A 26857-nucleotide genomic window follows, 5' to 3' on the forward strand; every position below is an offset into this window, starting at 1 on the left:
GACGTAGCTGAAAGCTATGCTAACTATCGTCTCGGCAAATGAGAGCTTAATTTGTCAGTGAACCATCGCTAGCAAAGTCGGCTGTACAACTGGGGCGAGTGCTAGGAAGTCTCTCTAGACCTGCCGTGTGGCGGCGCTCGGTCTGCAGTCACTGACAGTGGCGACACGCGGGTCCGACGTATACTACCGGACCGCGGCCGATTTAAAGGCTACCACCTAGCAAGTGTGGTGTCTGGCGGTGACACCACAGTAAGCAATATAGTTAATTAGTTAATCATTTCAACACTATCTACTGTTTAGAAAAGCTATAATCAGGTTAAATATGAAAACGAATAGAAGACTGTCAAGGAATCTGAACAAACATATTGCTCCCATCTCCGTGTGGAAGGAAGAGAATGAAGAAATATTTTGAGAAAAATTTACGAGAGTCGTAGAAATCGTCAACTCGCAGTTGTTAATCTTTTATTTTAAAATTCATTTGCTACCGGTCTGTTTAGACGGTATCTTGATTGTCAGATAGAAGTGCACAACACAATACTCTATTCGGCGGGAGAAGAGGTGTCCCACAGTTGGCAGCGCTGTTGTCTGCTCTGAACAGCGGAAGGCTGCCGTCAGTACTGACTGAGAACTGGTGTTGCTTGAAACTGAATGGCCACTTAGTTTTTCCTGTACGAACATAAACAAACTTAACTGCTCACTACTAGAAAAGCGCGAAGCGAAAGAGCAGAGTCCAGTCAAAGTGCCGCGAATCATCTCTGGATGAATGTATTATGGGACTTAACTTTTGGTTACAACGTGAAAAATAGAAGAAAATACAGGAAATAATTTTAGGCAGAGTAAAAAAGAAACATTTAAAGCAGAATAACTAGAAAAATCTTAAAATTATATCTTTACTGTACTTCGTTACAGTAATAACCGTTCAGATTTCAGAATAATACAGTCGACTCTCGAAATGCAAAGCAACTGAAAGTTCGATTCATTGAGAATTCGATTTCACGAAAGTTTCACTAATCAAGAAATATTTTTTTACAAATCAGTAACTGAAACTCAAAAGACCAGGTTAGCCGAGAGCGCTAATGTGCTGCTTCCTGGACTCGGGTAGGTGCGCCGGCCCGGATCGAATCCACCCGGCGGCTTAACGACGAAGGCCGGTGTGCTGGCCAGCCTGGATGTGGTTTTTAGGCGGTTTTCCACATCCCAGTAGGTGAATACCGTGCTGGTCTCCACGTCCCGCCTCAGTTACACGGCTCGCAGACATCTGAACACGTTCGCACAATTCCATGGATTACGCTAGACACAGACAGTTGGGATACACTAATTACGTCCCGCAGGGTACGGAGTGGCGGCAGGAAGGGCATCCGGCTACCCCTTAACTTACCCTTGCCAATTCCGATTAACCATGCCGACCTTGCGTCATTGCGGGAAAAAGGCACAAGCGAAAGAAAGAAAGAAAGAAACTGAAACTCAAATGAAAGTTCATTCTTTTACAAAGTTTATTAATTTTTATTTATTGTAAAAAATGAAATGAAATGGGCGTACCAATTCCTGAAAGAACATCATAGTATAATCCGTTCTACTAACGTACAAGTTTTCAATAATGGCTTTCCTCATTTTCTAGTCATAGATGGAATTTGACTCTATTTCTGCTTCTGCTTCCCCTTCTTCTTCTTCTTCTTCTTCTTCTTCTTCTCCTGCTTCGTCATCGTCTTCGTTCTTGTTATTGGGAACAGCCTAATTTTCAACGTCTGTCAGGGAGGAGTAGACTTACACACGATCATTGAAATGTGCGAAATTCATCAAATGTCAGACGTACTCTAAAGCCTGGTAGACGGCCAAAGTCATCGATCTCCTACAGTTGAAGTCGATCCTGTGTCCCCCTGATGAATCCACATTCTTGAAACAAAAATCATTGTCACGATAATATACTTCTATGTTTTATCATCCTGAGAAACGTGTCATGTTTGACCTACGATCATCTTCAATGATTGTGTACGTCTGACCTTCAGACTAAAGGTTTGAGGGATTTCAGCCGTTCACATACGTAATAAAATTAAACCCCTGGAGCTGTCTTTTCGGCTTTATTTATTATATCGTTACCAGTTTCGGAGATTCAGTACACAAACTTCAGGCCTGTATGCTTAAACATTAACTTACCAACCACGAAATACAAAGACACATTAAAAATAGAACAAGAATCAAGGACAATGCTGTACAACTGAATTCATAGTAATCATTTGATAAAACCAACAGATACATCGATCGTCACATACCTAAAGTAGAATTATATATAGTATACCATAAAGAATTTCCACTCTACACGTTGTACAAATGAAATATTTATTAACAAAACCATTAATTAAATATGCCATGATTTTTATTGGTCAGTTGGATGCTACATTAAAGCGCACAATCTTGAAGTAACCTACTAATCTACAAAAATATCTGTAGAAAAGGAAATACAACATCAGAAATATGCAAAACCAACGAAATATGCATCGATGTGCAATTAGTCCTTGCACAACGACAGCATCAGCAACATCTTAGTGTCAATATAAGTAAATGTAGCAAAATGATAATGTAAAAATGTCTGTTCGTCACATCAAATGCTAAGCAGAAAACCGAATATAGGCATAATTATGTCATATGTGTCAAATGAATGTCCAAGTACGTGTCAAGAGATCAAATGTAGAAAACCACCTAGTCATACCCTACACAGAATATATACACTGAAGCGTCAAAGAAACTGGTATAGGCATATTCAAACACAGAGATATGTAAACAGGCAGAATACGGCGCTGCGGTCGGCAACGCCTATGTACGAGCCAATTCATGAGTGTACGGTCAGCACCAGGGATTCGGTAAAACATCAAATCTCTGACATCGTTGCCGCCGGAAAAAGATCCTGCAAGAACGAGATCAAAGACGGCTCAAGAGAATCGTTCAAAGTGACAGAAGTCCGACCATTCCGCAAATTGCGGCAGATTTCAATGCTGGGCCATCATCAAGTGTCAGCGTGCGAACCATTCAACGAAACATCATCGATATGGGCTTTCGGAGCCGAAGACCCACTCGTATACCCTTGATGACTGCACGACACTAAGCTTTACGCCTGTCTGGGCCCGTCAACACCGATGCTGGAAACATGTCGCCTTTTAGGAAGAGTCTCGTTTCGAATTGTATCGAGCGGATGGACGTCTACAGGTATGGAGACAACCTCATGAAGCCATGGACCCTGCATGCCAGCAGGGGACTGTTAAAGAAGGTGGAGGCTCTGTGATGGTGTGGGGCGTGTGCAGTACGAGTGATATGAGGGCCCTGATATGTCTAGATACGACTGTGACACGCAATACGTAAGTAAGCATCCTGCCTCATCACCGGCATCTATTTATCTCCACTGTACATTCCGACGGACATAGGCAATTCCAGCAGGACAATGCGACACCCCACATGTCCAAAATTGCTACATAGTGGCTATAGGAACACTTTTCTGAATTTAAACACCTCCGCTGGCCACCTAACGCCCCAGACATGAACATTATTGAGCGTATCTGGGATGCCTTGCAACGTGCTGTTCAGAAGAGATCTCCACCCCCTCATACTCTTACGAATTTACGGAGAGCTCTGCAGGATTCGTGATGTCAAATTCCCTCCAACACTACTTCAGACATTTGTCGAGTACATACCACGTCGTGCTGCGGCATTTTCGCGAGCTCGCGGGGCCCTACTCGATATTAGGCAGGTGTAAAAGTTTCTTTGGCTCTTCAGCGTAGAACACAACATAATGTTCAGGATGAACAACATCTACGCGTCTGTGAGAAAGTAGCCCCTGAAGAAAGACAACCTCAACAGAATGTAAGTATCAGTGCAGGTAAGCTGACAAAATGATAATATAAAAACTTATCTATATGTCATGCCCAAGTGTAAAATTCTGAGGTGCAAACCTCTTTTGAGAATAACTATCCTTCTCCTGCTACAATCTTGTCTTTAAATTTCCGAAATGTCTGAAACCAAGTCAGAATTCCTTCAGTACGTCAAACCATATCAAGTTCCTCAATTCAATCTCAAATTATGTGTCTTTCATTTCATTAAAATTCTTCAATTTCCTCAAGTGATCAAGAACTTCTTTTTAAATGATTATTTCTATAGTCAACTAGAAATTATAGTAAACAAATATATTTATAAAACAAGACGGAATACACAAATAACATGAGCTGCAGTTTTTGGATCGTAACACTGGTTCATGCTCTGATTTCAACTAGACTTAAAATGTATGCTACATCACAAATGATTCTGCATTTTTCTATGATAATATGGTTATACAGTCTTTGATGATAATGAACTCTTCCGTGATGTAGAACATACATTATCGATTATATTATGTTTATTTATAAATATGTTATAGTTATGACCAATGTACTCATTGCTCCAAGAATATTACGAATAAGACATTTCATGGTAGACTAACTTTCTTGCAGCAGAATTTGAAGAAATGATATATCGCCGTTCCACATGTGAGCTATCTTTATTCAAATGTACATAGTAGAAAATGGCATTGGATAGCTGCCTTTGAAAACAAACATCATTGAACTACGCATATTGTCGAAATCTTATCCAAACCAACATTAAAATTAAACACTCTCTGCCCGAGAAATAATTAACTATTCCCGAAATGAAGGTAGGTACTGTTACAAAAGTAACGAAAAAAATTTATCTTCACAATTGTTTCTACAACTTAGAAACGTTAGACTTTGATGATAATTATAGAACATCCGATACGCTTGTTATTATAGTGATAGAAGAGGGTGAACAGGTTATTGGAGGAGGGGTAGGGGGTAGGAGGAATGGAGGGCGAGGATGGGGATACAGGACGCAGTCGCCTCAGACGAATACATGCAACGTGCTGAAAAAATCTTTTATAAACGAATGAATTATAAACCGTACTGTCATCATATACCCCTTCCACTATCAGCCAACTCCTCCCCGTCGTTTCGTATCGGAACTGGTTTTCGTAAATGAGTGTCGGCCAGTTGACAATGTGGGACGATATTTTGCCATTTCGGCTGCTAATGATAGAATGTTGAGCAAATTTTTTAAACAATGCAAACGACGCCTTCAGAGCGATATTTTGGCTGATCAGCGCGATTTTTGGGCGACATAGGCAAATGCAAGTTTATTTTTAACCACTGATTTTAATTTAATGTTATTTATAGTTATGTTTACCACTCCACTATGTTGTCAGATACTGAAATATTGCAACCCTGAAGTTCTACCAATCTTCAAATAACAACTCCAGTGCTGATATTAAACTGCTATAATAGGTGATTCGGGTATTACAGTAGCGAGTACATATTCTTAACGTATGATAATGCTGGAGGGCCAATCAAAATTGATTTTCCTTTCCTTTCGTGTTACAGAATTACCTTCAATTAGACACTATCACGACACCACACAGAACAAAAGCAAAAATGGCAGCACTTTCATTTAATTCAACTGCAGTGAAAAATGAACTGATTAAAAAAACAACTGAGATCAAGTAAGACCAATGATAATGGTCTTGGCTAAAGTATGAATTGAGTGGTAGCAGATAGTGCTGTCGATATACCAGTAATTTAAATCTATCGATGGCCTTGTTGACTATCGACAGTGCGTATACCTTTTTCGTCGTAAAACTGAAAATCAAAATATTATTTAATTTCACTGCATGGCAAGTAGGTCATCTGCAGCTTCATTTAAGTGACAGAGTGGGTCCGGACCCCCTGGACCCCCTCCCACCCCCTTTTGTTACGTCCTTGCTTGGAGGCCGTAACAGTTTTCAACTTTATTAGTGTAAAAACGTTGGGATCCAAGTGTTGCAAGACGAGTATGGGTTGTAGAGTGGGCGTTCAGGACCGTCTCTTTTGAATTAGCACAACAGTCCCTCCTACGGGAGAGCATAGCTGAGCATTGTTGTGCAAAAACACAACACAGGTAGCGCAGACACACTTTTTTTATTTAAACTGCTCTTTTCTGTTTCTTTAACATTTCACAGTAGACCTCAAAATTGATCGTCCATCCACGCCCCAGAAAATCCTTAGTCAGTATTCCCTTAGCGTCACAAAACAAGACAGTCGTAAACTGTGTGGTGGATATGTTTGGAGTGCTTGTTTTGGTTTGGTGGGAAATGTTCTATGTTCCACATCACTGACGGCCGCTTTGTCTGTGCATTAGAGTAGAAAACCAAGTATTGTCACCGTCACATTGTGTTTCATAGGCTCTTTCCTTCTACAAGACAACGAAAAGACAAATCTACAGATGCAGTCATCTGTTGAGTTTTGTGGTGCTCAGAAGTAAATTCTGAAACCGAACGAACAAAAAAGAATTTCTGTTATCCTAACTGTTTACTTACAACCTCATGTAGAGCGCTCGGGAAAATTTGTAAAAAGTATTCTGACTGTTGAAATACACAGATACGTAGGTTTTCATGTAATTTTTTGTAATTTCCTGTAACAGTACTCTGCTGACGACGACGGACGGCCACTTTCTCGTCACTGTGAACAATCGTTCTTCCCCTCTTAATTAAATAACAGTGATGCACACTACGTTCAGACAACACTTTCAGTCCGCATGCAGTACAAATTTCGCGTTGAATGTGAAGAAATCTGAGATTTGTCGCCACTAAAAATCATATCTGAGGATGGATTTTCACATTAGATAGAATTTCCCGATACGACGCTCATTTTCAACATCTATTACAGACGACAGAGAAGCAATTGTTTTCCTCGCTATTGCAGCTCATAGCCACAGTGAGCTACTACGTGAAGCGGTGCCAACGACTGTTTCGTATCCCCAACAACATCCAATGCTACATGGAATTTACTCTTTGGACAACCCTCACACTATAAGAGGCTCTCCAAATCAGTTTATAAATTTGTCCCACTGCTATAAGAGACTGTCAATCCTCCATGGAAAAATGTTGGTTGTTGCCTATAGAGTCCATGACTGTACCCATGCGCGACCCTCTTCGTCCGAAGCAAATTGGCGCCCATAAATGTCTTTCTTCAGGACTCAAAAATTGGAAATCGCATGTGGAGAGAACGGGACTATATGGAAGATGCGTAAAAGTTTCCAGCGAAACTTTCGCAGCGTAGCCGATACAACCCTGGTTGCAATTGGGCAGGCTTTATCCTGCAACAGAGAGAAGCCGTCTGCCAACATTACTGGGCGTTTCGACTTGATGGCGCACTTCTATATTAGTAAAGTGTTCACGTGCACTGTGGGTTAATTGTGGCGTCGTGTTTCTCAAAGTCAATGAGCAGCGGGCATCTGCAGTTAAAGGAAATGGTGATCATGAGTTTCCCGGAGCTGGCGGGGCTGTTGTTTCGACTACGCTGCAGAAGTTTCGCTGGGAAGCCCTTATATGTCTTCCATACACTCCCGATCCCTCCCCATGCGATTTCTGTATCTTTTGAGCCCTGAAGAAAGACATTCGCTGCCTTCGTTCGCTTCCGACGAAGAAGTGCGTGTCTAGCTACAATAATGGTTCCGCTGTCAACGGCAAACATTTTGTCCATGACAGCTCTGGTTGTCTTGTCACCTAGTAGGATAAATCGACTAAAGTTTTGGCGATTACTTCTGAAATAATAAAAGTCCATTTCCTCCATGTGTCTCGTAACCATTTGACTGTCCCTGATGTATACACAACTAACTAATTCACTGCACGTCCATGTGTATAATAACGATTTCTAAAATGTTTGTCGAGACTGCGAACCAATTTTATAATGAAACGGAGCCTGCAGCTGTGGTCGAGCGGTTCTGGGCGCTTCAGTCCGGAACCACGTGGCTGCTACGGTCGCAGGTTCGAAACCTGCCTCAGGCATGGATGTGTGTGATGTCATTAGGTTAGTTAGGTTTGTTGTTGTTGTGGTCTTCAGTCCTGAGACTGGTTTGATGCAGCTCTCCATGCTGCTCTATCCTGTGCAAGCTACTTCATCTCCCAGTACCTACTGCAACCTATATCCTTCTGAATCTGCTTAGTGTATTCATCTTTTGGTCTCCCTCTACGATTTTTACCCTCCACGCTGCCCTCCAATACTAAATTGGTGATCCCTTGATGCCTCAGAACATGTCCTACCAACCGAGCCCTTCTTCTAGTCAAGTTGTGCCACAAACTCCTCCCCAATTCTGTTCAATACTTCCTCATTAGTTATGTGATCTACCCATCCAATCTTCAGCATTCTTCTGTAGCACCACATTTCGAAAGCTTCTATTCTCTTCTTGTCCACACTATTTATCGTCCATGTTTCACTTCCATACATGGCTACACTCCATACAAATACTTTCAGAAACGACGTCCTGACACTTAAATCTATTCTCCGATGTTAACAAATTAAGAAGTACAGGAATAAAGAAAAGACGATCTCAAATAGCTTTCGACAGAATAGAAGGTAAAAAAGAAAAAGCCTTGGCGAATTGAAATTTTTTGCACGGCAGCGGTATTCCAAAATATTGGATGGTACCAAATTAAAGTGTGACATTTACAATCAAGAGCAGAGAAACAACTGGGCCTGCCACATAACAAAGATACTTAACGGCTACTTTCTTTTCTGTATCTTCCGTTTGTTGTCTCGTTGAAGATAAACTGGTGTTCTGTACGCATTTCTTACTGCGTCCTGAGCTCATTTCGTTCAGCAAATAGCCATAATAAATGTATTATTTTTGTTGTCTTGCCTAAGGTAAACTGGGTTCGTCGCTCATTTCATACTATGTCCTATACGTATTTCTTACTGTATTTGTGTAAATGACCCAACATGTCTTGCTGTACTGACCTGCGAGAAGAGCACTCTGGGCTTCCTCTTAATCCTTTGGCGATGCTGACCAGTCTGGCTCCTTTTGGAATCTGTTCGCACCGTCTCTGAAACGAAACATTGACATAATACACTATCAGGTACTTTCCCTTTAAACACAACAACGTAAAATGTATATCATTTACAAATTTTAATGATAGATTATCGATCATAGAATGACGATACGTCACCTGAATTTTTATTCGTCACATGATAAAATACATTCTAAGTAACCGTACAAGAGAAAACTTTCAAGACTCTGGAGAAACGTAGTCACGACGGTAGTGCTTATTCATAGCTTTGTTCAAGATTTCAAGCAGAGAAATTCAGCAGTGGATAGAAACCAGTGAGCCGAAGGTATTGAGCTCATTGGTAGAAACTTTAAGAGTATAAAATCTATGGAGTGCGTATTTGAATGCGTAAAACGAGAATTCTGTCCGTAACCTCCATGCAGCTCAAACCACATGATTTTGGGACGGCGAATTTGAACTAGCATGGCGATAAGCGTATTTGGAGTGTTATTACTTCGCTGCTGCAGCGTTTCAAGTACCGTGATACTTTGTATACATGTAGCTTAACAGTTTGATACCGGGAACTGTATTTGGCTTAAAGATGAGAAGACCAATGGTACTGTGTTTTCTCCCTCCAGTATCCACGCTCAGTTTACACGTTATTTACGTTTTTCGGTAACAGGATAAAAAGTGACAGCCAACAATACCTTTCTACGCTTTCTGTTACACTTATTCGTATTGTAGAATCACTATTCTAATTAATAACGTTACAATGGCGCTTTAGACGGTGCCGAAGTGTAAGGAAAAAACTACGCATTTGGAACTACGGATCTGTTGCACTAAATACGGCAAGCGATTTGCACCACATGCGTGTCCATTATTATTTTCAGTTTTTCTTTATTTAGCCGTCTGCTTTTTGTGGACAAATAAAACATCTCTCATATTTTTTCGCCATGTCATCAGAAAAGTAAAACCATACACTAGTCACACTAAAATAAAAAACAGAAGATCAATGCCTGAATTTTGGAGTAATTAAAGAAGTGACAGCCAAAAATATATATATTTTTAGATTTTTGTTACACTGATTCATATTGTCGAAATTATTTTAATTAATTCCGTAACAATGACCGTGTATAGGAAACCGTTTCATGACTAAAAACTTGAATGCACGGAACGGTTTTGAAAACGTGCGTAAACTGGAAGCAATTAATCAGACTATTGTGTATAGATTTTATCTGCATATGAACATAAAATCAGTATATATAAACTGACTGACATTTTACTCAAACATACTTGTAAATGTATCTAGCACTTGTCTCGTAAACACACAACCAAATTGCAGAAATTACTTCTACAATAAAAGACATTTTAACACAGCGTCTCTATAGTTTTCAACATGTAAAGGCCTCCTCATACCAGTAATACGTTTACAATTATACTGTTGTATATGCCTACGAAAAGTAACCGATACTCCTCTCACATATTTCTCCTTGCATCCGTGAAAACGACAATACTGCACCATAATTGTTATTAAAACTCAGACGCGCAGAAATGTATATAAGACAAGACGAATACGTGTAATATTCAAGTTTCGCTAATACCAATCGAAGACAGGCAGTGTCGTCCCTGAATCACGTGACTGGCCCGGTTTGGTGTTGAAAACATGAGCTGTAGACTATGCTCATTCCATATATATACATACTCTACGGTAGAAACCACAGAGGTAAGAAAAGAAGGGTGGTGGCATTACGTTACAAACTTGAAGCCGATGTCCGCCACCTTCACCAGCCCAAAACGTTGGGATCATCGCATTGATGCCTCATAGTTCATTGCGGTGACTCTTTCCCGTGGCTGTGTCGTATTACTAGAGCAAATGCGCATTCAAGAACAAGAAAAGTTCAAAATTGCCTTCTTGATACTATGTTATTCATGCAAGCTATGTAATTTCAATTTTTAGTATTTAAAACTGTTGTTGAGCGCGCACGACAGAAATAATAAACAAGAAGCACAAGTAAACAGTAATCTGCTAATGTTTTGGGCTACTTGAAATGGCGCCCACTCTGTCTTCAAAACAACGTACAGCGGAAGTCTGTAGTGCCACCTCCCTTCTTTTTTTTTTACCTCAATGGTAGAAACCCGCAAACTGACAAAAGAAATGCTCCTTGACTGCGATGCCAAGCACGTTAATCACTGGGCAAAAATGTTTCATACGAATTTACTAATAAAGAAGAAACACAGAGGGCGTCGTAACATAGTCATTCACTTTTTACAGTAGACTTTCATGGACTGTTCGAGTGACATGAGACGAGAAAGTTTCCTACCGACATCTCGTGTCTGGCAATTACTGAAGCAGTCTTCAGTGTATTCTTGATGTTTATAAGATGTTTATAAGATGACAAAAATTTTTAATTTACCCAGTATCAGTTGCAACGTAGGCACTGGATTCTATGCCCAACTGATGCCGGATATTGCACGCTACGACGTGTAATTCACAACGAATCCTTCTCGTACATATACTGTTATGGAAACAACAACTTTAGTTAGTTTAAGCGTCCTGGTTGTTCCTTCTCTTTTTATCAAGAGGAAACAGACTCACACTGTAGTAATGAGGCAAGTGACATCTATTAAGAAACATGGCGAACTATGGGTGGTCACCGATGATAACGTCTGTGCGAGTGCAAGTGCGAATAACGAGATATAAACTGAAACGGTTTTCTGAAAGGCGGTCTAAAACTGTTTTTGGGACAATTGTAATGCTATATTAAACATATCTGCAAAGTAATTACGTTAATAATTCTGCGGTACATCGAAAGAGCAACGATATATATTTGTTGTTGGTAGTCATTGGTCAAAGAAGTTAGTGTGATAGAAGCGTAGCGCTGCATCAAGAAAATAGGTCTGAAAGGTAATGGCGCAATGTCGAACAGTTTTGAAAGCTCGCTGCTTGAAACTTACGTAAGCTTGTGTGTAGTGGAATACGTCGATATTATTGTCTAAAGGAAGAACGAGAGGTGGAAAAGTTTACTAATATCTGAGAGTGGCATGTACTAGCAGAAGCTTGTAACAGACATCGGCAGATTTGCAGAGCATGTACTTCTTTCAAACAAATGTGTTGCAGGTAAGTGTTGAGATAATATGAAACGACGATATTGCAAACTTTTTTTTCTACAATCCTCAATGTTTTTGGTGAAGTATATTAATTCTTATTTAACCATAACCGGAATTACAGTACTTAAACTACAGATGAAGTAATGATTTCAGTTTATGATGAAAATACCAACTACACAGTCGATGTACTAATTTCCAGATGAACAGGTATAAACGCAGTAATTCTATATAGCGTTGTTTTTTAAATTCTTTTTTTATTTTTTGAACACACAATTTAAAATGAAATTTTAATTTAGGTGGTTGTTGAGAGAATTTGTGATTTAAGATCCTTTCCTAAAGCTCTTCGTATGAACATTTAACATTATTAACACTAACTGGTACAATTTGTGAGGCACTCGTAAGATGTAGGTAAACACACTTATACGTTACGTACTCTGTGCTTTAGCACATCAGTAAAACCGTTATATGACGTACATTGATTTAGTTGGCTTACATGGGAGATCACCAGTTTCTTGCTTTAATTCATTGCTTTGGCGGTAGTACGACTCATGGTACACGATCTCTAATAAGGCATGCCGATATATCGTGTTATCACTAGCATGTTTCCGTATTTTTAGCTTAGAACTGGTAATGTGAAGACATTTGTTTTGCTTCTTATGAGAAGAGAAGGTGTTAACTGTGATTTTGATTTGTAATTGTTGATGAGCTATAATTTTATATTCTATTTTGATATCAATAATAGTTATGATTATACAAAGGTTCAACGTTCGGAAGCCTTGAAGGGAATCGGGGTCATATTTTCGTTAAGTGGGGAAAGATGTATTTACTTTCTTTTTTTTCAGACGAGTTTTGTAATATGAAGGTTGCAGTTTGACAATTTGCAGCATGAGGTGGGAAAAAATGACAGTCACTTGAAATGTTCAGAAAAATTTTGCTGGAGTTCGGTAACTGAAGTTAGTTTAATGTGCTACTAGAGCATTACTGCCCCCATAGAGACATGTGCATCCCAGATATGTGTACATACTTAGGCAAAGTAGTCGACACTACTCAAACTTGACGTCGCCACGGCTAGTAACGAGCCTAAGTTTACTGGGACTTGAGTCCCAGATTGTGAGAGAAAGTTAAACTTCCTGAAAGTTCCAAAATATGCTTTAGTACGAAGGAATAACACTCATAATGTCTTTGCTGGAAACAGGGAATTCGATCTATATGAGTTTTAACTAAGAAAATACTGCCCCTTCTGAACTACATAATACTATAGTAAGTTCTTGTATGTGGACGAACACTATTGTAAAATCTGTTCACCGTTCGACTCGTGATCGACACTAGGTCTCTAAGCGGTGAAAAAACCAGACACATCTTCAGGTCATAACGTGTTTGTTCGTCATAATTTCACTGCGAAGCTTGCGAAACTGTTACAATAATTTAGTCTTCCAAACTTCTGTATTATTAGATATGAATAACCGTAAAATAGTCGTGAACAGAGCTAAAACATACAAATCAAATGACATAACCTGCAACGTATTCATAAAGAAGTACTTGCGAAATTGAATGTAATGGTGACTTATCCCGCTGAAGCCAAGAGAATGTAAAACATTATTTCACGCGTAAGAAGAAAGGGCGTTTGTTTCAGTTTATAATAAGTTGTGATGCATTATTTGTAATTTCGTACTGCTTTGTAGTCATTAAGACGCCAGTTGCCAGAAACAAAACTTTCGTCTTTATTATTATTGTGTGGCACATGAGGTATTTTCAAATTGTGGTAGAAATAGTTGCAAATTTTGTTGGAATGCACCAATTACAATACAGTTTATTTAAACGCACGTATTGTGTCAATGTACTGCATGGAAATAATTTGTCTGTGAGAAAGTTTACAATTTATCAACTGAAATTTTTTAACTGTATTCTAGATTTAACACATAAAGAGCAGGCAGTAATTGTCATCTATCAGGCGACTAAAGCGGAAAAATGTGCGCGGGCTAAGCCCCAGTAAAATCTGTGAGTATGGCAAAGTTCAATGAGAGCGAGAAAAGAACAATATAAAGTTGTAGACATTGTTAGATATGATCATAATAACAAACTAATGGAACTAGAGTAAAAAATAGAAGTAATTCAAGTAATGTTAACAGGTGGTTATCAGAGATTGTAACAAGGTGGCAGTTTCAAAATAAGATAGTAGAAAGTATCTCGTTTTAGAGAGATAAAAGTATTATAAGTAATACCAGATAATTACCACTAGAGAAAAAGAACCATTCTAGTCAAAACTCTTGTTGTTACATGAGAAAAAGGCTGATGGAATCATTGGACAGAGTGATCAGTTGCCGATGTCAAACCAAACGTAAATGAAATTTTTGTGTTGACAAATGAACTGAAACACGCCACATATTTGTTTACATGACAGGGTTGAACAGAAGATTTGGCTTTGTGGTCAACGTAAGAACTACAGTTTTACGTACCTTGGTATCTAAGAATGAACAACCTGATGTGGCAGTCTCTACAATTTGTTGTACTACAGACACTTTCGTTTGTGAAATACTATTATATAATGAAATTCGGAAAATTCATTTTGCGCTTGTCTCATGCTGTAGTCAACAGGTCAACTTTCTGGTTGTTTAACGCATTTCATAGAAACGTTTTAAATTGGATCGGCACAAAACGAGACGTACCTAAAATTGACGGCCGGGGTGGAGAGATTTTTTATGATGGTCAGCTATTCATCTATTTGGTTATCAGTTTATTTACAACTTTTCAGCAAATACTAACTTTTTTCTTTTCTTTTTCTAGTTGTATTAACGTGAGTGCGCTGTTTGTAGGATTGGCGTAAATGTAGAATGGCGTAAATCTGAGGGGCAATTTAACGAATAGCAGTATGGAACATATCAGATGTTGCTAGGACACCAAATTCGTTTTCCAAATGGTAAGATATGGTAATTGTAACTGATGTATGTGCAGACTCAAGAACTGAACTGAGTTTCTAAAGAACCGTTTGCTGGGAGATGAGGTAAATTCATCCGGTCAAGAGACAAATCTCTTCTTTCTCGCTATTTGTATCCCAGTTCCTACTAAATTATGGGATTTGTATCTCTGGCGTCGCTTTTTTTAAAGAGAGTAGATGAATGTGTCGAAAGCATCTGCGACGTGTTATGTTTGCGTTGTTTATCTTCGTGAGAGAGGGGAGAGGGTGAAACCCAACGCTGGAACAGATCTCACTCATTTCAAATAGCAGTAAAGGGGGCTGCAGCTTGCTATCGGATCAAAAGCGTGGTATCCCCTCACTATACGAGACTCCCTGCGGAGATTTGGGGCTGATGCCACAACACTGGCGCACAGTCTGCTAATCCTCTTTTTGCCTACGAATTCTTGTGGCGAAAATATATTTCGCCGCCAGGTTCGAAGATGGATCATTTCACTCCGAGATGGTCTACATTAACACCATTCAGCGATATTTACTGAACCAGTTAAGCATTCTGAAATTATCTGGTCCCTCGTTTGAAAATTCTGTAAAACTTCGCAGTGATAGATGAGTGCTTAATGGAGTACCAGCAATATATCTCGTAGTGCATTGAAAGTATTTGTGTTGATCGCAGTTAAGTACCATTACAGTACCCACTTTCTTTCCAACTGAAGCACAGTGCAGCAGTCTTCCTGAAAGCAGATACCTGAAGAACATGAAACGTTTTTTGTCGATTGGAACTTACGCAAGCACACATTTCAGGTTGTGGCATTCCGAATCCTTTAATGATCATTTCAGTGGATTAGGTTTAAAGAAATGGAACGAGCTCCACTTAAAGTTGTTGGATAACAAGGAATCTTAACATTTGTCTTACTTTTTTGTTAATATAGTAGCTTGTCTGCATACTAACTTTTCTCCAAAACAGTGTCTGGCCTCATGGAAATTTTTCACACTTATCTACTCGATTTGTCGAACGTGTACGGACATTCTCTTTTTTCCATTCAGCGACGTCACGCCTGCAGCTCCCAGTGTAGTGTACAGAACCTATTTTTGATACTACTGTAGCTTTTAAGTTTCAGGCTTATCTTTTCGATGATTTCCTAATAGTAGTAGCTGGATTTATGGAATAATTAATTGTTTTCGTGTAAAATCTTTGCTTTGTGAACAGGGGTACTTTCATGCAAATTCATAGTGTCTCCGTTTCAAGACTGTTCCCCGCCCCCGCCACCCCCCCCCCTCCTCCGCTCGCCCCATTGCGGGGCAGCACATTGTTGTCAGAGAGCTAATAATAAAAATTTGCGTTTGTTTAGTTGTCAACCAAATGTAATGGCCAGTACTGCATCTGTGAAAACTGCACCCTACATCACATCAACAACCTCATATACCACCCTCGCCACAGCGCACTGAATTATGTATTGTTTTCCACGAATTACGTGAATCACACAAGCCCATCTGAGAACAAGACCACTCCACACAATTTTCTTCTTCAGCCCACTCCCTCGACGGAATAGTCCGTCACGGATCTTTTCATAATGTGATTGTCTATTCGTTTGTACACTAGTTATTTTATAGTTCATATACCTCTATTACTTGATTGTCTTAGTGCTTCCCTTACGTTCCCATTCTCCTATAACGTAACTGGCCGTGGATCTTGGAAGTGTAGTAACTAATTAGAAGTATTTCTGGCGGATTGCTTGAAATCGAAGGGACCATCTTCACGCCCTGTCCTGATTGCTGTAATTACATTAGTTACGTTTTTGTGGCGAAAAGAGATGTGTAATGTAGACTGAAAGTACCTTCAACAATATAATTTTCAATGTATCGCTTGAAGTCATACAGAACGTGACCGAAGACTGGTAGCACAGCGTGTATGATTACTGCAGAATGTCATCACTTTGTACAAGAACTATCGTAACTCTGCATTTTGAAGAGCCGTAAGGGAATTTAGTTTGTTTATGTGCTTCCAGGGCTAAGAAACTTGAAGTGTGAGGTCGGCGAAAATGCAGGCCATTGAACTGATTTTACCATACATGGTGTGTTAGATCTGAACCAATTTATTTCCAACAATGTGATTAAAACGTGTTGCACCTCCATCGTGCGTTAACCACGCGATTCTGTTTATTGCTAGTGCAGTGTTCTGTAAAAGTGCATAAGAGTTCATAAGCAGACTAATTTCAGCAGTAAGATTGTATTAATTGTTCGCCTCTGTAGCGTAGCGGTAGCGTTACCGCCTACCACGTAGGGGGCCCGGGTTCGATTCCCGGCAGGGGACTGGGTGTTGTGTGTCCATCATCATCATTGACTCGCAAGTCGCCGATGTGGCGTCACCTAAAAGGGATTTGCAATACGACGGCCGAACTCCCCCTAATGGGCCTCCCGACTAACAATGCCATGCGATAATTTTAATTCATCGTATTAATTGTTACTTCAGTAACACCTTCTAAATAGTATGACTTAATTTTTATTCGTTCGTTGCGAGGCACACTCCCAATCGAACTTTAATAGTGGCCATTGATTTTCAAGGCTATCCACTGTTGACGTATGGGCTAAAATGTTAGTCACAGATAATATTACTGAACAACCTGACCTAAAACTCGCCTATAAAAATTGAATGATTGTGTACACTGTGACAAGACGTGCATATAACTAATGACAGTAATGAAGAATTTTACTAAAAATTAAATTCTAAATACAAAGGTGTCTGAAATATATATGAGCATAACGGCTTACTTGCAATGTACGTGGGTGTAACTGAATGACAGCAGATTGGACGATTTCTGTAGATTTTATTTTCAGCAACACATAATACACACTGATGAGCCATAACATTATGATCATCTGCTTAATAGCTTATTTGTCCGTCTTTGGAACGAAACACACCACTGATTCTACGTATCAGGGATCCGACAGTTTGTTGGTAGGTTTCTGGGGGTATGTGGCATTAGATGTTTACGCACGGGTCATGTAATGTGCGTAAATAACGGGCCGCTGATTTACGTACGCAGTGATGGCACCTGATAGGGTTTCAGCTGGGTTCCACAGAATTTTTCAGGCGAATTTGGCCGCGGAGACATCCGTGAGTTCTTTCTAATGCTCCTCAAACTACGGCAGCACGTTTCGGCTTCCGAGACAAGGACAGTTACACTGCTCGAAGATGACATCGCCACAGGGGAAGACATCATGCATGAAGGGACGCACGTGGTTCGCAGCTGTCAGCATCTCTTCGATTACTAACTCAGGTCCCATGCAAGTGTAGGGGAATGTCTCCCATAGCGTAATACTGCTCCCATCAGCCTACGTCCTATGCACACTGCACGTTTCGAGCCGCAGTTCAGTTACATGGGTAACGTAGAAGTAAATATCCTCTGAGTAGTGAAGCAACTTAAATCACTTCTGGTCCAGACCGTATACCAATTAGGTTCCTTTCGGAATATGCTGATGCATTACCTCCATACTCACCAATAAATGTACAACCGTTCGCTCGACGAAAGATCCGTACCCAAAGACTGGAAAGTTGCACAGGTCACATCAATATTCAAGAAAGGTAGTACGGGTAATCCGCTAAATTACAGGTCCATATCGTTAACGTCGATATGCCGCTGGATTTTGGAACATATATTGCGTTCAAACATCATGAATTACCTCGAAGAAAATCGTCCGTTGACAAACAGTCAACATGGGTTTAGAAAACATCGTTCCTATGAAACACAACTAGCTCCTTATTCACATGAAGTGTTGAGTGCTATTGACAAGGGATTTCAGATCGTTTCCGTATTTCTGAATTTCCGGAAGGCTTTTGACACTGTACCACACAAGCGGCTTCCAGTGAAATTGCGTGCTTATGGAATTTCCTCTCAGTTATGTGACTGGATTTGTGATTTCCTGTCAGAGAGGTCACAGTTCGTAATAATTGACGGAAACTCATCGAGTAAAGCAGAAATGGTTTCTGGCGTTCCCCAAGGTAGTGTTATACGCCCTTTACTGTTCCTTATCTATATAAACGATTTGGGAGACAATCTGAGCAGCCGTCTTAGTTTGTTTCCAGATAACGCTCTCGTTTATCGACTAATAAAGTCATAACAAGATCAAATCAAATTGCAAATCGATTTAGAAAAGACATCTCAATGGTGCGAAAATTGGCAGTTGACCCTAAATAACGAAAATGAGGTCATACACATGAGTACTAAAAGGAATTCGTTAAACTTCGGTTACACCATAAATCAGTCTAATCTAAAAGCCGTAAATTCAACTAAGTACCTGAGTATTACAATTACGAACAACTTAAATTGGATAGAACACATAGAAAATGTTGTGGGGAAGGTCAAACAGAGACTGCGATTTATTGGCAGGACACTTAGAAAATGTAACAGGCCTACTAAGGAGACTACCTGCACTACGCTTGTCCGTCCTCTTTCAGAATACTACTGCGCGGTGTGGGATCCTTACCAGATAGGACTGACGGAGTACATCGAAAAAGTTCAAAGAAGGGCAACGCGTTTTGTATTATCGCGAAATAAGAAAGGCGTTTTTCGTTGCGACGGAATCTTCTCACGAAATTGCAATCACCAGCTTTCTCCTCCGAATGCGAAAATACTTTATTGACACCGACCTACACAGAGAGAAACGATTACTACGATAAAATAAGGGAAACCTGAGCTCGTACCGAAAGATACACGTGTTCGTTCTTTCCGTGCGCTATATGAGATTGGAATAATAGAGAACTGTGAAGGTGGTTCGACGAACATTCTGCCAGGCACTCAAATGTGATTTGCAGAGTATCGATGTAGATGTAGATGGAGATGTTAGTGGAAACGACCATGGACCTAGTGGTAGCGAAAATGCGGTTCACCCGAAGAGCCGACACGTTTCCATTGATAGAAGGTAAGATCTCTGTAGTCTCGTGCCCACTATAATCGTAACTGACGACGTCGTTGGGTCAGCTTGTGAACACTAGGGATGGTCTGCTGCCGAGTTCCATGTTCACCAATGTACGATGAACGGTGTGCTCCGAAACACTTGTGCGTGCACCAGCATTGTGCTCTATTGGCAGTGATGCCACAGATCACCATCCATTCTACTTTACAAAGCAGACAAGCGTCCACCCCAAGTTCTGTGAAGAGTCGTAGACGTCCAACCGCTTAACGCCTAGTTACAGTTTCACTGTCCTTCTACATCTTCCCGTAGATGCTCGCGACGGTATCAAGTAACCATCCGACTAGCTTCGCCGCTTTCGAGATACTCGTTCACAGGCTGTGGGTAATAATAATCTACAAATTGTCGAAATCGCTTACTCTAATGGATTTTCCCATTTGCAGCCCATATCTTGGCTAGGGCTATCCCCCGTCCGTGTCAGAACCACTTTCATACTTTCTTTATTGCGTCACGTGCCTCCAACTCCAAAAGGCGGCATACAACGTCGCGGTAGGCAATGGTCAAAATGCTTCGGCTTATCAACGTAAATATGGTATCATACCGCCATCTTGAATTTGTAAGTATGATTGCCGTATCATTGGATGCGCCACTGAATGTGAATTGTGCCCGTTGTTACTTTTGTTGTTAATATATTATCTACGCTACGGATTCGGAACAAATGTACTGATAGTGTCGGAGCGATTCGATGGACGGTCAGTTGGTCATTTAAACACTTTGCTCCTGTAAACAGTCGATAAAGAAAAATAAATGTAAATATTGTACTCCTTCTGTGTCAATAATCAGAGGACTCTAATCGCCAATTTGCGACAAGAGTCCTATCTGCCGACAGGAAAAGAATGCATTCGGTAGCTTATGTAAATTATTGTGTCAAAGTTTAGTACGAAGCCCGCAGAAATCAGTGCGGAGAGGCAAATTACCGAACTAAATATTAGGATGATTCTACAAGCCAGCTGTATTGTATACCGTGCAAACTGCTATTGCTACCGGATCTGCACGTTCTTCAGTGCGTAATATCTTCCCGTAGCGGTTTATCAAGGACAAATTTATATCCCCAGGCGTCTAGCAACGTTATCGGAATTTAGAAGTTTTGTGACTACAGCAGCAGATAACCTTATACCAAACCTACTGAGAGTGCTTGGGAAGAATTGGAATTCTTCGCGGACACCCAACGGTTTATCCTACTTCGACGCAAAAGAAACCAAACTGCTCGCATTAATAACGAACCATATGTGGTTGCGAATTAGATCGCATCTGATTTTCGACCTTGAAATGTCTCCTTCCGCTGTGAGAATTTTAATCAGAACTGATTAACTGTGTGACTGTAAATTTGTAGTTTACAATAGAAATTCTTTAGCGCTCCACCAAAGAAAGTCGAGAACGAAGTACGTTTTGAAAGAAGGAGACATATTGCAGACTTGGCTCCCTACCCAGTATGTTTAGTTACTCGTAACCGTCTTCTAACTAGAAATCGTTTGTGTCTCCACACGTCTGAGTTTATTCTTTGCACTACTCAAAGCATTTATGTATGTGATTGCCCCTAGAGAAACAGCTCCTTCATATTTCCCTGTCGTCGCAACGAGAAAACACATATTTACGAAAATCCTCGTCTTCTGCTAATGAGGCCTAACATTGTCGGGTAGGAGACAGGGGTCTTAACGTAATTTATTGAACAAAAATCTCTAAAAAAACTCGTACTGCGTAGACCTCAATTTACATTGTAAGTCCAAACGTGATGACTAGTTTCGGTTACATACAACAACCACGTTCAGGTCGTTTGGATAGTAAAAACGAGGTAAATATGCACTGAAAAGCGTCATCAATAGAAACGGTCATGAAATTCCATGTATTCGTATTGTGATCCAACAAAGCTAGGACAGTGTGCTGTTAAAAGCATCATAGAGAGCGTACCAGGTTGTAAACCATAACTGGGAAGATGCAGGTAATAAAGAAGGAAAATGGCGAGTTGTATAAGTAAAAATTGTTTCAAATGCTCATTATTTGCAATTGCACAACATATGCATCGGTAACAAGAAATGTCAGCTATTCCATAACCTGGCTTACAAAGGAACGCAGCATCATGGCGTATAAAACAATCAACCTTACAATATGTGCAGAAGTTGATGACTAGCACAACCAGACTGACAAGACACGTCAAAACTAAGAGTAACTGAATTGCAGTCTAGGCAGTAAAATTTTCTTATGTCAAAAGTTTTTATGCAATAAAATCTGCTAATGAGTTGATCGATTTTAACAAAACTTGTCACAGCACAAGGTTGTAGAACATCCACGCAGTAAAACTCATTCCTCCTATATAGAAGTTGTCAATTGGGTGACTCATCAACAACAAGGATTATGTAAATAATCATTACTTTGAGTCAATGGGAAGAAAATGTATTTGTGTTCAGTGTTCCATGAAAAGTACACTTGTGACGTATTTCAGCAATTAGTAATCACTTAGTGACATGGATCGTTCGTTCTCCATTTGTGATTGTTGAGTACCTTTGACTTGCAGCCTGAAGAAAGAGTTTAAATGGTTCTCTACGTCTCTACCTCTGAATTTCTTTCTATCTATTCGAGTGAGAATTTTCTTTTCTTTTTAAAGGCCCTGAGTTACGACATGAACGGTGTCAGTCTACAATCGCCAATGTGCAATAGAAAATTTGCAGTTTCATCATTTACTTTATCACAAACAGTAGAGAAATATAAGAGACGCTAGAACATTTGATCAGAGAGCGATGCAGCGTAAATGCAAAGTGTTGCAGGAGACAAATATTTGTAAATATTTTGGGAGTGTTAATGCAGATTAATCAGAAAAAACATACCATGTAAAATAATTCATACATTTTGTATACAAAGTTGTAATTGTTGGAATGCGACCCAAATAAATATTCAGGGCAGATGTTAAGTAAAGGCAAATTAATAAGTTCAAAGTTGATTTTCGAAATTCTACCTCCAATACCAGTTCACCTTCGAAATCTCGTCAACACGACGTTTCGCTCTTCTGAGGCCAATTTGAGATTCTTTTGTGAGGGCAGCACCATTCATAAGTCGAAAGATCAATTCGTCTGTTGCATTTATATTTTCCTTGTAGGCCTGACCTTTCAGCAGTATATTGGTTAACTCGTTTATATTCTAAACACAAATCAGAGTCTACATGAATACGAATATTGTATACAGCATATATAAGATTATAGTTGTACAGTATCTGTAAGTACTAAAATATTCAACTAGAGTCACTATATCTAAGCACGTTCGCACTATTTCATGATTTACACTAGACGCCGACAGCTGGGATACACTGTTTCCGTCCTGGGGAATACGGGCTGGCGGTTGGAAGGGCATCTGGCCACCCCTTCAGACTAACCACGGGAAATCCGATTGCAACCATGTCAACCCTGCCGACACTGCGGGATAAAAGCACAAGCAAAAGTAGAAGAAGAAGAAGGAGGAGGAGGAGGAGAAGAAGAAGTCACTATATCTAAATCAACATGTTTTCATTATTTGACGAATTATTTTTAGCGATGAACATGTATGACAAGTTAAAAGTGTGTCCATCACTGTACACTTGAACTCATCTACTTATTGTTCCTCGATTGCAGATTAACAATGCGGACTTTATGTGTCTGATTTGATGTAGTGTAGTTTTATGTCATGTGTTTTGGCCAGCCAGGACGGTTCTATAGAGCTCAATCAGCCACCGACTTCTATAGAAGCAGCATCAGGATAGTAGTTCGTTTTTGAGTTCATTTTACGAGATTCCATTTAGAAGCGAGTGACTTATTAAGAATTTTCTGTGTACAAATTGTAGTTTAACCATAAATTTCTTGTGTGTTCGTGTAACGGAATTTTCCGCCGTCACTAGTATTGGTAGGTATCATGCATGCTTTGTTCGGATGTATACTTAGTGACCTGTCGCCCACAGCTCCAGGTGGTGCTGGCTTCAGTCCCACAGCTTCTGGCTGTTGCCAGTAGGCGTCACTGTGGGGGAGGGAGAGGGTGGGGGCCGGGTATGGCGATTCAAGGTACGTCCAACACGTCCCACGTGTTTCCTGATTGGTCCACCACTGTAGTCGGCCCAGGTACAACCTGAATTGAGATTGACACGCTACCAGTACTCGAGTGGGAGGCCGTTAGAAGATGTGGCGGTCAGCGAAAGACACTCTGGGGGGGGACCAATCGGAAGGCTTCCTCGGTCCGTCTGGCAAACAGGGTTCAGATGCTATCCGTGGATGATTAAATACTGAGCCAGCTGCAGTCATCTGCCCTGCTTGCGTGGAAGCCTCTTAGCCTGCAAGATCCGGGCATTGACAGAAGATGGAATTATTTACAGGTTTTTGGCGCGTGATGGCTCTCCTCAGGTGTAAGGCTGCCACAGAGGGGAAGAAGCCCAGTATGCCCGCTTTCTTGCACACGAGGAAGTCAACCCAGATGTGGAACATGTCCTTCCATATTCCATGAGGAGCACAGGGTGCAGCCAGCTGGAGGTGGTGGTTCACATCGATACTGATCGAGTGTGTCATTGTGGATCGGAAGAGAATCTCTCTGGTTTCTGACGGCTGTCTGCAGTAGTAAAGCAGGTCTTGTTTGTGAGTTAAAACAGAACTTAATATCTGTACCATCGATGACAGAACAATATGCTGAACTTTGGTGCTGAGATGGGTGGAGGGTCTGAATCAGAGGCTCAGGTGGTTCTGCGGCCATGTAACTTGCAGATAGCGGGGGTTGTGAGGAACAAACTGAGTGGTCTTTTAGGTAAGAGAGTCTCAGGAAAGTACAGAAAGGGCTTCAGTCTCAAAGGGTGCAGGACGACCACAGACAGAGGTTAGACATAGCAGCAGTCAGCATTGTAGCAGTATATTGTGATACCTGTACTAGAAAAGGACCACAGCTCCTAGCGCTAATAAAAAGCATTGAAGCTCAAATCTTTATAGATATTGAAAGCTGGCTTGAGCCGGAGATATCTTCAGCCTCAACTTTTGCAAAGCATCTCACAATGTTCAGAAAGAACAGATCAAATACAGTTGATGTCGGAGTTCTTATTGCTGTCATCTGTAGTTTACCATGTAGCGAAAGTGAAGTAAATAGTTCCTCTGAGTGAGTATGGGTAGAGGTTATACCTGACAACCGGAATGAATTTATAATTGATACTTTCTACCGACCCCCGAGTCTGCTGAACAGTTCAAAGAAAACTTGAGCTTCATCTCAAATAAGTACCCCGCTCATACAGTCATAGTTGGTGGCGACACAGATATACACACATCAAAAAAAGTTTTGCATCACCTCGGTTCCGAGATTTCCGGAACCTGTACAGAAAACTGGAATATAGATCAACATAAACATCATTTCTGCCCTTTTTATTGCTCATGAAAACCACACACTGCATGCTGTACCACCATACAGCGAGACCTTCAGAGGTGGTGGTCCTGGTTGCTGTACACACTGGTACCTCTAGTTCCCAGTAGCACGTCCTCTTGCATTGAAGCATGCCTGTGTTCGTCGTGGCATACTCTCCAAAAGCTCATCAAGGCAGTGTTGGTTCAGATTGTGCCACACCTCAACGCCAATTCAGCTCAGATCCCTTAGAGTGATTGGTGGGTTACGTCGTCCATGAACAGCCCTATTCAATCTGTCCCAGACATGTTCGGCATGGTTCATGTCTGGAGAACATGCTGACCACTCTAGTCAAGCGATGTCGTTATCCTGAAGAAAGTCAAACACCAGATGTACATGATGAGGCCGCCGATTGTCGTCCATGAGGACAAGTACCTTGCCAATATGCTGCCGATATGGTTGCACTATGGGTTAGAGGATGGCATTCACGTATCGTATAGCCATTACGGCACCTTCATGACTACCAGTGGCGTACTCGTCCCCGAAACAGCAGGGAACCTCCACCTTGCTGCACTCGCTGGACAGTGTGTCTAAGGCGTTCAGGCTGGCCAAGTTGCCTCCAAACACGTCTCCGACGATTATGTGGTTGAAGGCATATGCGACACTCATCGATGAAGAGAACCCGATGCCAATCCTGAGCGGTGCATTCGGCATGTTATTGGGCCCACCTCTACCGTGCAGCGTGGTGTCGTGGTTACTAAGATGGACCTCGCCATGGGCGCCGGGAGTGAAATTGCGCATCATGCAGCCTATTGCGCACAGTTTGAGTTGTAACACGACGTCCTGTGGTTGCACGAAAAGCATTATTCAACATAGTGTCGTTGCTGTCTGGGTTCCTCCGAGCCATAATCCGTAGGTAGCGGTCATCCACTGCAGTAGTAGCCCTTGGGCGGGGTGAGCGAGGCGTATCATCAACAGTTCCTCTCTGTGTGTATCTTCTCCATGTCCGAAAAACATTGCTTTGGTTCACTTCGAGACGATTGGACACTTCCCTTGTTGAGAGCCCTTCCTGGCACAAAGTAACAACGCGGACGCGATCGAGCCGCAGTATTGACCGTCTAGGCATGACAATACGACCCGTGTACGTCCGTCGTGGTGGGATGACTGGAAGTGATCGCCTATCGGACCCCCTACGTCTAAAAGGCGCTGCTCATGCATGGTTGTTTACATCTTTTGGCGGGTTTAGTGACATCTCTGAACAGTCGAAGGGACTGTGTCTGTGATACAATATCCACAGTCAACGACTATCTTCAGGAGTTCTGGGAATCAGGGTTATGCAAAAAAAATTTTTAATGTTTGTACAAGCGATATGTTCGCGAAAATACATATTTATATCGGTGGAAGGCGTGAAACAGCGTCCGAAATTGTAATAAATGTCTTGTCTGAAAATTATTTTGACCAGTTTGTTCTGGCGCCCACTCGAAGTGTAAATGGTTGTGGTAACATACTTGACCTCTTAGCAACAAATAATCCTGAGCAAATAGGGGACACTGTGACGAATACAGCGGTGAATGACCACATCCAGATTCACCAAAAATAAAATACCATATATCTGTTTAAAAATGCAGATAAAAATTCCTGTGACGCTTTCCTAAGGGACAGTATTCTTTCCTTATAAACAAACTGTGTAAGCATAGACC

The 26857-nt window shown here is 40.9% G+C and overlaps 1 protein-coding gene across 1 annotated transcript in view; it reads right to left on the reverse strand.

The window, feature by feature from the left end:
• LOC124788550 (homeobox protein Nkx-2.5-like) overlaps nucleotides 1-26857 on the reverse strand; it is a 101033-nt gene that overhangs the window by 23468 nt on the left and 50708 nt on the right. Inside the window, exon 2 of the mRNA XM_047255821.1 lies at nucleotides 8805-8890. Coding sequence (XP_047111777.1) covers nucleotides 8805-8890 — 86 coding nt within the window. The remainder of the gene's footprint in view (nucleotides 1-8804; nucleotides 8891-26857) is intronic.

The sequence above is a fragment of the Schistocerca piceifrons genome, chromosome 3, assembly GCF_021461385.2.
Source record: "Schistocerca piceifrons isolate TAMUIC-IGC-003096 chromosome 3, iqSchPice1.1, whole genome shotgun sequence".
Classification (NCBI taxonomy): domain Eukaryota; kingdom Metazoa; phylum Arthropoda; class Insecta; order Orthoptera; family Acrididae; genus Schistocerca; species Schistocerca piceifrons.